At 41.2% G+C, this 17,859-nt stretch overlaps 1 protein-coding gene across 3 annotated transcripts in view; it reads left to right on the plus strand.

Moving 5' to 3' along the window:
* si:ch73-345f18.3 (uncharacterized) overlaps nucleotides 1-6,966 on the plus strand; it is a 46,031-nt gene extending 39,065 nt beyond the window's left edge. For all 3 annotated transcript variants that reach the window (XM_068050933.1, XM_068050941.1, XM_068050949.1), the window contains one exon: nucleotides 4,467-6,966. In XM_068050933.1, coding sequence (XP_067907034.1) covers nucleotides 4,467-4,837 — 371 coding nt within the window. In that variant the 3' untranslated portion in view covers nucleotides 4,838-6,966. The remainder of the gene's footprint in view (nucleotides 1-4,466) is intronic.
* Nucleotides 6,967-17,859: the final 10,893 nt, after the last annotated feature.

The following is a 17,859-nucleotide window of genomic DNA, read 5'->3' on the forward strand; positions in this document are numbered from 1 at the left end:
GGGGTGAGGGTAGAGGTGCGGGGAATGGGTCGGACAAGGTTGAGGGCCCTGTCAACCACAGTGGGGGGAAATCCTCGGTTGAGGAAAAAGGAGGTCATATCAGAAGCACCGTCATGGAAGGTAGCATCATCAGAGCAGATGCGTCGGAGACGGAGAAACTGGGAGAATGGAATGGAGTCCTTACAGGAGGTAGGGTGTGAAGAAGTGTAGTCAAGGTAGCTGTGGGAGTCGGTGGGCTTATAATGGATATTAGTAGACAACCTATCCCCAGAGATGGAGACAGAGAAGTCGAGGAAGGGAAGGGAAGTGTCAGAGATGGACCATGTAAAGGTGAGAGAAGGGTGGAAATTGGAAGCAAAGTTGTATTCTCTAGAGTTTCGAAGAAAGAGGTGATCCCATTGAAACCTATAAAATACATCAAAGGATAGACAGGGTAGATGCAGCTAAGATGTTTCCCCTGGTTGGGGAGTCTAGAAACAGGCGACAATTTCAAAATTTAGGGGAAATCATCCACATCGCTGTCTCTAAGAGATCCACCAAACAGTCATCTATCTCTTCAGACTAAAAGTCTCAGGACCACCAATTCATCTAGAAGCCAGCCAAATCACCAAACTCCATTGACTATCTACCTTTTTTTGCTGTGGACTCTAACTCGACCAATCTATCCTTCCCCACTCTGTGTTGTGTGTGTGTGTAAAAGTTGGCATATAGTTTTTTTTATTTTAATTAGTTCACTTAAGTACAATAAAATTAACCTCTTTCTTTGTTAAACTCAAGAAAATCTCTCCAATTGGTTCTTGTTATGATCATAGCAAGTAAGTAATCAAACACCTACTGAATTGGTCAGTACATCCACTTTAAAGAAGAATTAAATCTGTTGTGGTCAAACAAGGAGAGGGAAAAGAGGGAAGCCCTTCGACCCCTCCTCACCTGACCGGGAACACACCTTTCACGACCTCAGGATGCCTCAAAGCACTTTACAACTGATGGCAAAAAAAGAAAAGAAATTGCACTTACTTTGTGCTTTGCATGAGCACCAGATGTCTCAAAGCACTTTACAGCTAATGAAGTTTTTTTTTGAATTGTAGCCACCATTGTAATGTAGGAAATGCAGCAGCCAATTTGAACACAGCAAGCTCTCACAAATCTAATGATGATCATATAATCTGTTTTCTTGTGTTGTTGATTGAGGGCTAAATATTCGCCTCAACACGGGATAACTCTCCTGTCCTTCTTCGAATTAGTGCTCTGGGATCTTTAACGTCCACCTGAGCAGGCAGATGGGGCCTGAGTTTAACATCTCATTCAAAAGATGCCACCTCTGACAGTGCAGCATTCCTTCAGTACTGTTCAGTATGGAGTGTGAGCCTTGATTTTTTTTTGTGTGTTCAAGTCCTAGAGTGGGGCCTTCCGACTCAGAGCTGAGAGTGCTACTAACTGAGCCACAACTGGCACACAATTAAAGCACTTTTGAAGTATTGTAATGTAGGAAATGTGGCAGACAATTTGCCCACGGCAAGGTATCACAAATAATAATGAGGGAAAAGAAACACAGGCAAAGGCTTAAAGAAATTATCAGGGCATTAAATAATGTCCTTGAGCAGGAGTCTAGCCTATGTCAGAACTACAATTTGTTGACCAACCTCCTTATCTTGCTTTACTTGAGCAGATTTGTTTGCATTTGATAAAGATCCATTTACATTGGAGTAAATGTTCTTGTACAAATATGCTGCATCTCTCTGTGTAATGTATTAGGTCAAAGTAGATAAGCTGGAACCGCTATAATATAATTCAACTTAATTGCAAACATGGAAAGTCCAAAAATGCCAAACTTAAACTGGAAGTCAAGAAAAAGAGTTGTTTTGAGCAAAGTGTCATTTCCAATTCTCAACTACACTAGTGGGGAAAATGGTCATCCGCTTTTCTGCCTGAGAAGCGCATAGATTTGTAGCAGCGTTTTATATTTATAGGTGAATATTAAATAGATTCAACTTTCTCAGAAGTTTTAGAACTACATTCTATTAAGTAAGGAAGCTAAGATAATAAAAACAGAAAATGCTGGAAACACTCAGCAGGTCAGGCAGCATCTGTGAAAAAACAAAAGAAGCCGAGTCAACATTTTCATGTTGATGACCTTTCAGGCTGAACAAAGCTATAGCTGCTAGCTGGCAACACTTCAAGTGCACATCACTCTGTAAAGCATGCTGACATTAATGTTGTAATGAAACAAAGATTCGGGAACTGGAGGTGACTTCTTTGGTAAGTAGCAGACTAAATGGTTACTAAAAGATGAAAGATGCCAACAGAAGATGCCTCACAGCAACAGTGATCCGGGTTCAATTCTGGGTACTGCCTGTGTGGAGTTTGCAAGTTCTCCCTGTGTCTGCGTGGGTTGTCGCCGGGTGCTCCGGTTTCCCCCCACAGCCAAAGACTTGCAGGTTGATAGGTAAATTGGCCATTATAAATTGCCCCTAGTATAGGTAGGTGGTAGGGGAAAATAAGGACAGGTGGGGATGTGGTAAGAATATGGGAGTAGCGTAGGATTAGTATAAATGGGTGGTTGATGGTCGGCACAGACTCGGTGGGCCGAAGGGCCTATTTCAGTGCTGTATCTCTTAAAAATAAAATAAAGACATGACATCTTCCTCTTGTTTCCATAGACGTTGTTACAGCCAAATATGGGTGTAACTCCAGATTGCATTTCATTGCGTTGAACAAAATTAGAGTCAAATCTGCTTCTGTTGAAACATTATGCACTGTCACATTGCTGTTTCCTATGTGCCAATTGTCTGACAATTCTTTTTGGAGCTTGTCTTCAATGTAAGTGTGAAAATTGTCCAATCTGAAACGATCCAAAGGTTTATTTGCTCTTAGTGAAATTTAGAAAAAAACTACTGTTGTTGGAAATCTGCAATAAAAACAGAATTCTACAAATACACAAGGTAGTCAGCAACTAAAAAATAGAAAAAGTTAATGTTTTAGCTGGGACTCTTATGATGAAGGTAGTATCTCCTTCCAGGGAGAAGATATTGGCCCCAAAATTTCACAGGACACAATTCCAGTGTATCTGCATCCAGAGTTTCTATGGGGTAGGCAGTTGCATGCCCTACCATCCCTATACAACTCAAATGATCTGTGATTCCACACTAAATGTTTAGTGATGCAAACTGGGTGTTAAGGCCATACTGACAGCTCCAGAGAGTCCCACTCCGTTTAGCAGAAGAATTCAGGCTGAATTCATGCTATTACTGCAGCCTTGGTTCAAAGTGAAACAACTTTGCATCAATGCTACCATTATATTGTAAATGCAAAAATTATAAATAACAACTTACATTTATATACACATCTTTCACAACCTCAGGAGGTCTCAAAGTGCTCTGCAGCCATTAACGTATTTTTGAAGTGTAGTCATTGTTGTAATGTAGGAAATGTTGCATCCCTATTTCCTGTTAAATATTGATGTAATCGAGGCCAGAAATTCAATTATGCTGTAGGATCCAATATGGCATGCGATGTGCATGCTCAGTCTGCATCAGATATGGACGTTACACTATATTGGTTAGGGTGGCTTGTCGTCATCCCACCTGAAACTAACATTGGGTCTATTACTTGTTGCCTAATGCCTTTTTCAGACTCCTTTGCCAGATTGGGTCGTGATTGAGCGCAGCATGAGGCAGGCAGGCTGTGGTCAGTTTTCATGGGCGCACAGCAGTCAAACCAGAGTTCCTTAAAGGGACAGCTGGAAGCTGCTAGTGAAAACAGAAGTGCAAAATTTTATATTTGCTTGAATGTAGAGCTAGGAGGAGCAGGAATGTTCCTCTTGGCTCCACATTAAAACTGCAGGCCACTGATGACCTGCATGCACTACCCCCTTCCTAGACTTCCCTTAGGTCTTCACCTGGCATTTGGGCTGGACAATTTTCTTTTTCCCTTGCCCTGCCCCATGACATACAAACTGCCGCTGGGACTTGCAGCTCTTCAGTAACATGCAAAATGAGATCAGCAGACCACTTTGTCCGAGTTCATCCTCAAGTCTCTTTTGGTGCATGTAGCTTGCTGTGCATCCAGATTGCATCCCAGTTTGGACGCAATGCAATTGTAGGCTCAAATGTCCAATAATCATCTTCACATATTGCTGGATTCACACTGATGAAATCTTCTGCAGGTTGAATTTCTGTGAGGGACCTCCTGATCATCTACCCCAACTTCAGCGGGAGATCCATGGAAACCCTGGACACACAGCTTAAACATTTCTCTGGGATTTCTGTGGATCTTCTGATGGAAAATTGGAATAGCCCCTGCAGATATTCAACCTCTGTTTCCAGAGCAGTAGGGGGAGGGGAGGTAGGTGGTTGGTGGCTGCAGAGAAATGTGTTGATGCTTACTGTGCATTTTAAATTTTGGAAGCTAAATATTAAAGGCCTTAATTATGAAAGAGTTCATTTTTCTTTCTCCATTTTCTTCAGGTGATTTTACAGTCAAACTAGACATGCAGGGCTACAATTTCTCTCTTTCTGTGCAGCCTGAACAATCAATCCCAAAGCAACTTCTACTTGCACAGCAGTATACAAAGAAACTGTGTGTTTCTGCAAATTCCATAATAGCAGCTGACATTAAACTCCAGGAGATGATCAATTCAATGCTACAGGCTGAAGATAAGCATCTTGAAACAGTGAAACAAGTGAATAATTCCTATCATGAGCAGACTCAATGTTTATCTAATGCTAAAGATAACTTCATGGATGTAAAGCAAGCCAAACAGCTTTCAAATGTACACAAAGAATTAGCTGATAGCGTACTTGAAGACATGGCAGTACTAGCGGGCATAAAAGTGTGAAAGTTCAGGACTGGTATAAAATCAGGTCACCTAATACTTTGTGGTTTCATGGCTGCAAAAATTACCATGGAACTTATTATCCATTTGGACTTACCTCCTGTGCCCCCAGGCGTTTCCCCTCATTGTAATGAATGTGTGGCACATCAAGCTGCTTGCATTTGGTATTGGATTTCTAATCTAACCCCCATTCATAAACAATTCTTTAATTTCCACGTACAGTATTTCGTACCTTGCACATATCAAGGAGGGGGATAAATTTCTTTACAGGCGCTCTCACTCACTCATCTGACATAAAATTGGTTGACGTGCCGCAGAAACCCTGTAAAAATGTATATTTATCACCTTCATTTGCATCTCAAATGTGCAAGGTGTGAAATGTATGAGGATTATGTAACCTCGTTGGTCTCAAATCCTTAATTGGTTTTGCAGAGTTCTGAGACCAGTTTAGCAGGCAAGTGTAGGAAGTGAGAAATGATTGGAAATTGTAAAGTTGTAAACCAGTTTGCATGAGATTATCTTTTGACACCATTCTGATTCGGAATATGATGTATTGGTGACCTGCTGTTGAAGTTCTGCAGCTAATTAACCTTGAGCTGACTGGGGAAAAGTCTGATGTGTCCTCTAGGTGTTAAATAGCAGATATTGTTATAGTGGATGGGGAGGGAGGAGGGAGCGAGGTAGGTAAGCACAATAAACTTTTAAAGCATTTTCTTCTATATTAAAGCTACCAGTTTAGCATTACTTTTAGTCTTATAAAACTTTTATTAAGATTGAGATGTCTCCAAATTGCAAACAGACTTACTGTGGAAATTGGATTCCTCAACAGCAGAATTTTAGTTGGTGGTGTTCCACAATTCTATGTGTATCTTTATTACAATAGATAATAGCTAATGAAGGTAGGGATTGTCCTTGTGTACTTTATGATGAAGTCAGCCATTTCTTGAGTACAGATTTTTACATCTGCCTTCGTTGTTATCAATTTATTTCACTTAATTAAATTATCTGTTGGTAGAGGGTGATTTATTCATTATTTAGTTAATATTGAGAGGATTTTGCCAACATTTGTTAAATTCTCGGGTGAAAGAAAAAAATTTGTTTAATTTTGTCAGCAACAAAGTACCTGTTGAGAAATCATGCTGAATAATTGATCAGTTTTGATTAGATTTGATTAGAGATACAGCACTGAAACAGGCCCTTCGGCCCTCCGAGTCTGTGCCGAACATCAACCACCCATTTATACTAATCCTACACTAATCCTATATTCCTACCAAACATCCCCACCTATTCCTACATTTCCCTACCACCTACCTATACTAGTGACAATTTATAATGGCCAATTTACCTATCAACCTGCAAGTCTTTTGGCTTGTGGGAGGAAACCGGAGCACCCGGAGAAAACCCACGCAGACACAGGGAGAACTTGCAAACTCCACACAGGCAGTACCCGGAATCGAACCCGGGTCCCTGGAGCTGTGAGGCTGCGGTGCTAACCACTGCGCCACTGTGCCGCCCATGATTATTGTTAGGTTTAAAGCTTTATGTACACACCAGAGGGAAAGATTTCCTCAGTCCACTATTTGTAGCGATATCATAAAAGCAATTCATTCTCCCAGGGGAAAATTCATTTGTGCAGCACCAGCGCCACGCAGACTTAACATCAGTCCCCCTGGAACAGGCAGCTTTGCGGGCCAATGCCTGCAAGGCATTCTTCAATGATATCAATAGAGAAACTTGCCCAGGCCACCAGGGAATCGATACAAGTCTGCGACGTGAACAAATTTTGCCCCATTTTGGGGCATAAACTAATACATATAAATGAACCAGTCTTTCCAGGTAATCTGCAACCTTGTATTTGGCAACAGTTAATTTGATTTTATCAACCTTGGGTAAATAATACATTTTTTTTTAAAGAAATACTTCTTGTGATGGAAACTTTTAATTACAGTGCTATGTTTTTGTATGCACAGACAATAGACTTATTTGATAACTGTGAAGCAGTTTATGTGGACTTCTGTAATTGTGCACACAATTTTGTTGAGATTATCACCATTAACTATTTGCTCTTGGAACATTATGAAAAGGTTATATTCTCCAGATTTTATTTTTTTCTACTAGTTTAATCTCTTGTATAAAACGAACCTTTATTACTGTTTGAAATAAAATGACAGTCATCAATTTTTTCTGTATTTTTGTGTATTCCTTTACTATTGCATGCTATAAATATTTTCTTACATTATGACAACCAGAAGTAGCTATGGAATGTAAATCACAAAATATGAACTGAATTATATGTATATTGGTTCTGTCTAATCCATTCAGACAGAGGACCTATCTCCACAATCATGCTGTTCTGCTTTATTCTTCCCTCCCATCTGTACTAATACAGTTCATCTGAAGAACACAGATGGTATAATAAATTACTACAAAAACTACACTAGAAAACAGTGCATGAAATATTATTGGGGTAGAAATTGGTACGTATTGTGCCTGTTTTCCAGATGCAAAGCATGTCAACTTAGTGGGGCTACCTGTCTGCAGGGCCCATTTTTTAGGTGATTTGGGTTCCCACCTAAAATAAGTGCTAGATCTCTTGGATAGGTTAATGAGGGGCCTAACACTGATTGAAGAGCCCTTTCCAGAAATTGGACTGTCCTAAGCAGGCCTGCTGCTCTGGGGCTTTCTGGATGCAGATGTGGCCTAGCCAGTGGTTACAATCAAAAAGATAAAGGAAAAACTTGCTTTTTTTTAAACTTTTAATGTGGAACAAGATTTCTCCTCCAAGCTCCACAATCCTCCTGCCAGCCCAGATTACCCCCATCCTGCAGCAGACGAGGCAAGTTGCCCAAAAACTCAATCCTCCTGAAGGCAAGCTGCCTTTGAAGCAATGACAGGCACCAGAAGCTCACCCAGAAAATTTAGAAGACGCCCGAGGCCCAATTTCTGGACAGTGTCAGACGGCTCTGTTTAGGTGCGGAGTCAAGGCCCGAAATGGACTCGACTAATTTGTAACCTGTTAGCGAAGAGCTGCTGATAACTTTTTTCCCCCTCAATTTTGAAAATGGTGTGGACTTAACAATACAAGGCAAATATTTCCTTCCAATCGTTTGTTCTTTTAAAGTGTTTCCTTCTTGGCCACAGTATCAAAAATTCTTGTCCCCCACCACTTTCCCACCCGACCCTATGTCATCATCTCAAATCCACCTGATGTCAACTTCAAGCTTTCCTTCGCATCCTGTTGTCCCAACTTCAGATCTCTCTTCCTCGCCATACCCCATTTCTTCAATCAGAAAACCATCTCTGTCAAAATCATGTGGCCATAGAGTTACACAGTAGAACTTTTGTTATGTCTTTTGGTTCCCATGAGTTAAAAATAATCACACTTTAGGCTTAGAAATGTACAGCTCTTTGTGTATTTCGTATAGCTGTCCATGCTACTTGGTTAAAAACTCTGTTTAAGACCGGTACACTGTTACACATCACATGACTCCAGCGCAGCATTTAATGTGGCACCCCGGAACACATTTACACATAACAATTATTTCCTAGCTAACTAGTTCCAAGCATTTTACGAATAATAGGACAAAATAAAACAAGTTTACACTCACTTTGTCAATACAGTGAGCTCCTGCTATCACTTGTGCACTACACAGCAGCTATTCACTTCCCCATGAAGGGAAAGTCAGGGTTGGAGGCGGGGCGGGAGGGCAGGGAGAATCGTGGCGGTGGGAGGAGGGCCCGTCGCCAAGCGATCTTACCAGGGGCAGGATAGACTGACGACAGCCTTCCTGCCCAGAGGCTAACTGAGGCCATTAATTTGCCTTCCTGCCACCGCTGGGATTTTATCAGCATCTTGCATTGTCCTGGATCGCCAGCGGCAGCCGCTGAGCAGCCTGATTTTACTGGTCGGGCAGCTGCTTCCCATTAATTCTTTTCAGGCTATTTTTGGTTGGGAAGTTGGCAAGTGGTATGCTAATGAGGCTTGCATTTAAAATCGGCTGAGCTTACCTTGTACTACACCCAAATGGGCTGGCAACTCACTAGGTCACATTGCTAATGAGGAGAAAAAAATTACTCCAAGGAATCTAAACAAAATTTAACTTTGCTGACTTTGGGAAGTGAGTTTCCTAAGGCTGCAACAGTGGTGGAAGAACTGCAGAAACCAAATCCACCACACTGTCAATTTTGTATATTGAGACTGCTTGAACTTTGCTGCTACCATGAGCTTTGTGCAACTAACACTTTCTTTCAGAACAAACCATTCCACAAAGTGTCCTGGAGACATCCAAGATCAGGGCATTGGCATCAGCTAGACCTGATCATCATGAGACATGACTCTCAACAGCATTCTCAACACACACAGCTACCTCAGTGCTGACTGCGATAAAGATCACTCCCTGGTGTGCACCAGGGTTAGGATGCAACGCTCAAAGCTTTTTCATTCAAAGCAGAAAGGCTGGCTTGTATCAACATCAGCCATACTGCCTACCCAGATAAGAATCAATAGTTCCTCAACTCGATTGAACAGGCGCCCACTGGCATTCGCACATAGACCGCAGAAGTAAATTGGAATATACTTCAAGACACCATTTATAATACCGCACTCTCAACATATGGGAAGCAAGAGCGGAAAACATTGACTGGTTCAAATCTAACCACTGCAATGGAGCCTGTTATTGAAGCCAAGCGATCTGCTCTCATTAATTACAAGAGATATTCCAGCAAGAAGACTCTGAATGCACTAAGAGCTGCTCAAAGTAAAGTCCAACAGGCACTGCACCAATGACTACTGGTTACATCTTTGACAGAATATCCAAATGTCCTCCAACACTGGAAATGCTAGGGGCATGTATGATGGGATCAAAAAAGGCAACAGTCCTTCAAGAAAAATAGCTCCAATGAAACAAAGACGGGGAGAGATGGGTGGAACACTACCTTGAGTTCTACTCTAGTGCGAACATTGTCACTGAGGAAGCTCTGGACACCATAGATAGCCTGCCTGTCATGGAAGAGCTGGATAACAAACCCACAATGCAGGAGCTTAGCAAAACTATTGACTCATTTGCCATTGGCAAAGCTCCAGGTGACATTGCTAAACTGCCTGAACTCATCAAGCATGGGAAACGGGCATACCTGCTGTATCTGCACCAACTTCTCTGTCTCTGCTGGAGGGAGGGTGTAGTGCCTCAGGATATGTGTGGTGCAAAGATTGTGAACTTGTACAAGAACAAGGGCAACCACAGCGATTGCAACAACTATCAAGGCATCTCCCTGCTGAGCATTGTGGGAAAGGTATTTGCCCATGTTTCCCTTGTCAGACTGCAGATCTGGGCTGACTGCATCTATCTTGAATCCCAGTGTGGTTTCAGAACCAGAAGATCTGCAGTTGACTTGATCTTTTCAGTCTGGCTGCTGTAACAGAAATTTTGTGGACAAAGGAGACCACTATTGCCTTCATTGATCTCACCAAAGCCTTTGACCATGTGAGCAGAGGCCGTCTATTTAAGCTCCTGAAGAAAATTGTCTGCCTGTCGAAGCGTCTCAGTGTGATCTCTTTCCATGACAACATGACAGCTATGATGGGGCAACATCGGAACCCTTTGAGATCCGCAGTGGGGTCAAACAGGTTTGTGTTCTAGTGTTGACACTGTTTGGCATGTTCATCTCTTTGCTGCAGTCATATGCCTTCAGTTCATCTACAGAGGGTGTCTACTTACATACCAGAACTGATGGAAAACTGTTCAGCCTTGCCCGCCTGAGATCCAAGACAAAAGTGTGCCAAGTTATCAGAGTTGCGCTATGCCAATGATGCTGCATTAGCATTCCATACCAAGGAATACCTTCAGCAAAGGGACAGACTCTCTCACACCTGTAAAGAGTTTGGTTTGATCATCAGCATCAGGAAGACAAATGTCATGGTCCAGGATGCTGCCATAATGACATCAATCAGCATTGACAATGTGACACTGGATGTTGTTGATAGTTTCACATATCTATACTCCATGTATCTCGACTCCACAATCACCAGCAATCTGTCACTTGATGCTGAAATCAACACACATATTGCAAAAGCTGCAGCTGTTATGTCCAAGCTGAGTAAGAGAGAGTGGAATAACAATCACCCGATGGAGAACACCAAACTGCGTGTCCAGCAAACCTGCGTCCTCAGTGCACTCCTCTACAGTAGTGAGACTCGGACAACATATGCCAGGCAGGAGAAAAGGCTAAACAATTTCCAAAATAAAAACAGAAAGTGCTGTAAATACCGAGCAGGTCAGGCAGCATCTGTGGAGAGAGAAGTGGAATTAACGTTTCAGGTCTGTAATCTTTCATCAAAAAGATATCCACCTTTGCTGTCTCAGACACATCCTTGCATCTCTTGGCAGGATAAGGTCACCAACTTAGAGGTCCTGGAGTGTACTAATTCCATCAGCGTACACATATTACTAAGTCAACAAAGTCTGCGCTGGCTCGGCCACGTTCATTGGATGGATGTTGGCTGTATACCCAAAGACCTTCTGTACGGTGAACTGGCCATTGGGTCACAATCTGCTAGACGTCCAGACCTCTGCTACAAGGGCACCAGAAAGCGAGATATGAAGATGGCGGGCATCAACACTGACAACTGGGAGACAGTCACTGATGGCCGTGACCTGTGGAGGCTGACTGTTGGAAAAGGCGAAGAGAAATGGAAAACCTCAGCTGGCCGAGAAGCGGGCCCAGAGAAAACAGAGGCCAGTGAATCCTGTATCTTCTCAGTTCACTGTCTTCATCTGTAGCAAATGCAGCAGAGACTGCTATGCCAGATTGGTGCTCCTGAACCACGCCATCATCATTATCATTTATCATCATTTTAAGCTGTGTTCATCCACTGTAAGATGTAACCCTCCTTTCGTCTATGTCTGAGCCACACCAGATGATGTTTAGCACAGAGTTGACTACCAAGGCGCAAACCTTCATCTCTTGAGATCGAAGGCTGCCAAAGACAAAGAAGGATATTAACTTGTACAATTAGAACTCAGCCAAGGGCCATTTTAAGTTTAAAAAATATATATTTATTGACTTCCCATTTTAAAACCCATTGTTGCTGTTGGGGGGTTATATATCCCAACAACCCTGCATTTGTTGGTCCCTCATGAACTTGTCTTCTTTGCCTTACTTATGTACAGCACTATAACATTTTTCAGAGATGTTTTCATCCTAACCACTTTGTATGGTGTTATTTATATTGTAGCAGCAACAAGGAGTACTTTAGGAACAAATAGCCAAAATGAAAAATTGCAAACCAAAATACAGTAACCAGCAATTAAAACTAATATAGGAATCAAAATGCAACAACTTAACTACTTTGAACAATTGCATTTTTCAGTCAAATTCAGCAATATTAATCTTCCTTCAAGAACTCAAGCGAAGCAACAAAGACACATGATTACCCACGTGCCCATTTCATACAAGTGATCTCAGCACTGGGGTGGAACCACCCAATACAAATAAAATCCAGTGAAATATTTGCATATTTTGCAAGCTTCTAATTGACTTCACATCGTAGCACATTGTGTTCCACAGCATCAAAAGTATTTACTACCAATTCGGGTAGGATCTGGGTGCAGCAACTGCTACATAACTAAACAGGCCACCAACAATACTCTGGGGAAAGGTCTGCCAGTTGTAGCTCCAGAAACAGCTCTCTGGTTGTGGGGAGTGGGGGGTGAGCAAAATCAGCAGAGAACTGGCTGAAGATAGCACGAGTCTCAATGGGGTGTTGGGGTGGGGGAGGGGTGGTGTTCAGGCAAACAGGAGGTGGGCCAGTGCTGTTGTAAAATAGACCCAGGAGGTGCACTCCTTCCCCTCTTGGCTCTACATTCAAGTAAGTATGACATTTTGGACTTAACATTTTGGTGGCAGTCTCCTGCAGTCCTTTTGAGGACCTCCGGTTTGAGTGCTGGATTCCCAAGCAACATGAGCTCAACATGCATGGCTCCTGCTTCACTCAATCGTGTCCCAATTTAGCAAAGGCGTCTGAAACAGATGTTATGTCCCCAATTTGAATAGGCAAATTTTTCAACAAACTTTAAAGTGCCAGGCTGCTTCACAGGTTTAGTTCCATGGTCGCTACTTTATAAGGTACATCACATGGTTGTGTCTGTGGTGAAAACCACCATCCTGTTTTAGAGTCATAGAGTCAAGAGAGTTATACAGCACAAAAACAGGCCCTTCGGCTCATCATGTCCGTGCCGGCCATCAAGCACCTATCTATTTCTCATCCCATTTTCTAGCACCTGGCCTGTAGCCTTGTATGCTATGGCATTTCAAGTGCTCATCTAAATACTTCTTAAATGTTATGAGTGTTCCTGCCTCTACCATTCCTTCAGGCAGTATGTTCCAGATTCCAACCACCCTCTGAGTGAAATGTTTTTTCCTCAAATCCCCTCTAAACCTCCTGCCCCTTCCCTTAAATCTATGCCCCCTGGTTATTGACCCCTCAAAATACCAGCATCTTCTAAATACTTCCATCGTCCATCCGAAATCAGAGAGATGGGGGCCTAAATTAAACATTTAAACAACGTTAATTTACACAGGCATTTCAGCCAATGCTAACTTGGTTGGGTTTTTTTTTAGGATGTCCGTAGTAGCTGACTGAAATGAGCACAGGCCTCATTTTAATATTGAAATGTGGCCTCCACACTCATTTCAAACCAGGACTTATAAACCTGTTTAGTTGGAGCTTGCAATTCACTCGCTCTGAATAGTATTTCTGGATCCTGAGCTGCCTAACCAGTCCTTAAAGCAACCATTAGAAGCTGCTCAAAAGAGACCCCAAAACTTTGCAAAATCTTTGTTTTTTGTGGAATTGGAAGGAGCAGGAGAATATGATGATGAACCCTCTTGTCTCCCCGCTTGGCATCCAGCAGCTGTGAGGGCTGAGTTCTGCATCTCGTGCATTTTGCTGCTGGCTCATTGGCCTCTGAGAAGAGAATGTGGCATTGGACCCCACTCCTCAGGTGGGGCCAGGATCATACCTGGATAACAGGTAGGATTTTAAAAAAGTTTTTGTGAAGTATTTTCGTAAGAGCTCTGACCTGTTAAATATTAAATAAGTCAGTATTGAGGTTAATAAACCAACTGTCAATCTATACTGGTTTATGTTTGAAAAAAATAGCAATTGTGATTTTTGTACCAAATCTCTCGATTTTAAAGAGTTTGTTTCATGATTTATGAGATGATGGAGATGGCATTACTTTGGTGTAAAACAGGCTGCCAATTCATTATTGCTTATATCGTACTTTTGCCAAAGACCATCTCACTCCCATGACATTCTAAATGTATAACTAACAAAATATATATTTTAAAAATATATTTTGTAAAATCAAATATGTACGTGTATGGAGCTGAGAGAGGAACCGGTAACTTGAGATTTGAAAGTAAATATTTAACTGCAGGTGTACTTGGTTATATTTTTTAATTTAAAATTAAATTTGTAGTTTTACCATCAAAGTATTTTTGTTATTTCACCATCATGGGACAACAAGATGCCTTAAGTATCTTTCTTATATATCATGTGAAAATAATATGAAAGTAGGAGATATTATAATGGCATAAAGTGAGTTTTTTTTATTTCAACAGTACATATTATTATACCTGGGATTCTTCCATCTAGGTGATCAATCAGATGAGGTAGAATTCATAACATGGTAAATTGTGCATGGTTGATGGAATGAACAGGCCTGGTGGACTGAATTACCATTTGTCATTCTAGTCTTTCATACGTTTTTTATGAAGCAATCAGCATCTGTGTCATTAATCCTGAAAGCTGTGAGATACAGCCTCTTGAAGAGATGTGCACTTTACAGCTACTGACTGAAAGTGGAAATCTAGCAAGAGCAAGGATATGCAGATGAAAGGGATTGAGCCCATGGAGAACACAGGGGCAAAGGAAGGGTCAGAAAATACACTTAGAAAGATACAAGTTACGAATAGAAAGAGAAGGGATTAATTTAAGAACATTTCCTATTTACAAGATGTCTGTTTTATTTACTGAGATTGAGATTTGTATACTTTAAACATTTTTCAAGATAAAGTGCTCTAACACCTGAAAGCGATGGAGAGTAAAATCAGGTGGGGTGTAAAACTGACATTTAACATGATCCCATCTGTTTCCCGTTGGGCAGGTTAGTTTAAAATAACCTGTTCTGTTTCTACAATCTATAACGGAGCTGTAAAAAATATATTTTTCTCCTTTGCTTTGCTAATTCCAATTCCCACTTAATCTTTCTGAGAAATAAATAGTACATGCAATAAATGTGGTGTATATAGTTTTTCAAAAGGTGTTCAATAGGTCTGACAGAACATTGTTTTAAAATGCTGGTGTATGGTAGAAGAGGAAATGTAACAGCATTGATAGAAAGTTAGATGGCCAACAGAAATCGAAGGTTTATAGTAAATGGGTGCTCCTTAGATTGGGGAACGGTTGGAAGAGGTGGACCTCGGGGATCAGTGCTGCATTCTCAGTCTCACAATTTGCTGACAATACAAAAGTAAGAAGTTTGGAAAAATGTAAGGAACTAAGTTAAGAACTTCAGAAGGACACATACAGGCTTGAGATTGGATAAACATGAAGATGGCAGAAGCAATTCAATGTTGATAAACATGAGGTAACTTATAGGAATGGGACTGTACATTTAGTGGAATGATGCCAAACAGTGTAAATGAACAGAGACATCTAGAGCTTTAAATATATAATTGCCTGAAAGTGTAGGTCCAGGTAGATAACGCCATTAAATTAGGCCAACAGTATTTTGGGTTTTTAATTGTACAAAAATAAAGAATTAATAAATTTATATGAAACTGTGGTTGGGCTAGAGCCGGACATACTGCCCTAGAAATAGGTTCATGCCAGGCTTCTAGCATAAACTAGCCACAGGAAACAATCCCTGCGCAGGAGTAAGGATACCCTAGGCATACCCAATATTTGGTATCAGGCCTCATTTAAATTAGGCCGGAAAACTGCAGTTGCAAACTTGACGTCCCCAGGCACCTTCGTTGACAGATGGGCATCAGCATTCAGGCCACTGTGTGGCTGGCAAGGGCTCTCGGGTAGGCCCTGAGATATGGTTGGGGTGGGGGGCGGTCAGGGGAGACAATCAGGAGGGTCCAAGTCTGAGAGAGCAATGGTCTTCAGTAGTGGAGCTAGTAGATGTTGGGCTGGAGAAGGTTGCAGAGTGAGGGAAGAGTGAGGCTATGAAAGGAATTAAATACGAGCGTAAGCATTTTAATTTGAGTGATGCAAAATTGATTTTACTTGTATTATTCTAAAGCAGTGGTAATGAATTAAGTTTCAATGGGATGTTTTATCATTCCGGATGCTGAAAAAATGTATTAAATATTCACAAAATTCAATCAAATTGCTGTAGATTTTTAAACTAATATTACAGATCATAGTAATTGTATAACACCGCAAATACAAGGAAAAAAAGGATCCTAGCTCATTTTTGTTGATTTTATATTTAACGACTAAACCAGAAACAGAGAATGAGAGAGTATGATATGATATTCAAATTCCTGAGTTCATGGTTTCAAGTCAAATCCTAACTTATAGTCAAATTCATCAGCCCCATGGATTTCAGTCTGGCTAGTCGGTGCTTTTTCAATGGATAAGAATATTTCACCCTAGGGAATAAACAATCGATAACAGTAGCTGAAAGAAAATTTCCTCACTAATTTGTAAATATGCTTCACAGATGTGAAATCTGTTTTTTGATTGTTAAAGCGGAGTTATCTTTGGATGACTCAGTGATGCATTCCCTTGATTGGTACTAAAACAAATGGTGACCGAAAATAGCAGAAATAAAAGACTGAATAAACCATTGCACATGGTGATACAAAACTATTTTTCCCCAAATTAACCATCAGCAAGGACATTGAAAAATCTTGGGAGCTTAAAACTGACTTATTTGTCTTTCTAAGTAAAAGAGTATACAACAAAGCATGTGACAAGGAGGAGTTGAGGAGAGGAAGGGGGAGGGACAGCAAAGAAAAGAGGCAGTCACAGAGAAATTCAGGGGAACAGCTGTAATTTACATGCACAGGTAGAAAAAGTAATCAAAAAGGCTGATGAAATGTTGACCTTTATCTTAAGGGGTTGGAATACAAAGGGGAGGAAGCCTTTTCCACGATACTGAAATTTGGGTAGCACAAAACTAATTTTACTCATAGCCTAAAGCAGGGATGCCTTATGCGTACAGGAGAACTTTCTCAATCAATATGTGTCCAGTCCAACAAGGAAGGAACCAGTGTTGGGTCTGGTTCTGGGAAATGAAGTATGGCCAGTGGAGTGCATTACATAAAGTAGATGATCACATAGCTAACAGTGAGCAAAACATAATTCAGTTTAAAGTAATTATGGAAAGAAACAACAAAATATCAAATGTATAAATGCTCAACTGGGGAAGAGTTAATTTCAGTTCTTTAAGAAGGGACCTAACACAGGTGGATTGGAAAAGGCACTTGTACTGTAAAGGAGTAATGTAACAATGGAGAATAATCAGGGAAGAGGGAGCTCAGGTGCAAACTAAGCCTCTTTCTTTGAAGGGAAAAGATAGAGCATTCAAAGCTTATGCACCCTGGATGACGAAAGAAATAAAAGTTAAAATAAAACAAGAAAAAGGGGGCTTATGATAAATGCCAGGAGCAAGATTCAGTTAAATAACTAGGAAGATTATGTAACGTACAGGAGAGAAATGAAAAAGTTAAGGGGTGGCGCAGTGGTTAGCACCGCAGCCTCACAGCTCCAGCGACCCGAGTTCAATTCTGGGTACTGCCTGTGTGGAGTTTGCAAGTTCTCCCTGTGTCTGCGTGGGTTTTCTCCGGGTGCTCCGGTTTCCTCCCACAAGCCAAAAGACTTGCAGGTTGGTAGGTAAATTGGCCATTATAAATTGCCCCTAGTATAGGTAGGTGGTAGGGAAATATAGGGACAGGTGGGGATGTGGAAGGAATATGGGATTAGTGTTCTTTTCTTTTGGGCCTCC

Source organism: Heterodontus francisci, chromosome 2 (genome assembly GCF_036365525.1).
Source record: "Heterodontus francisci isolate sHetFra1 chromosome 2, sHetFra1.hap1, whole genome shotgun sequence".
Classification (NCBI taxonomy): Eukaryota; Metazoa; Chordata; class Chondrichthyes; order Heterodontiformes; family Heterodontidae; genus Heterodontus; species Heterodontus francisci.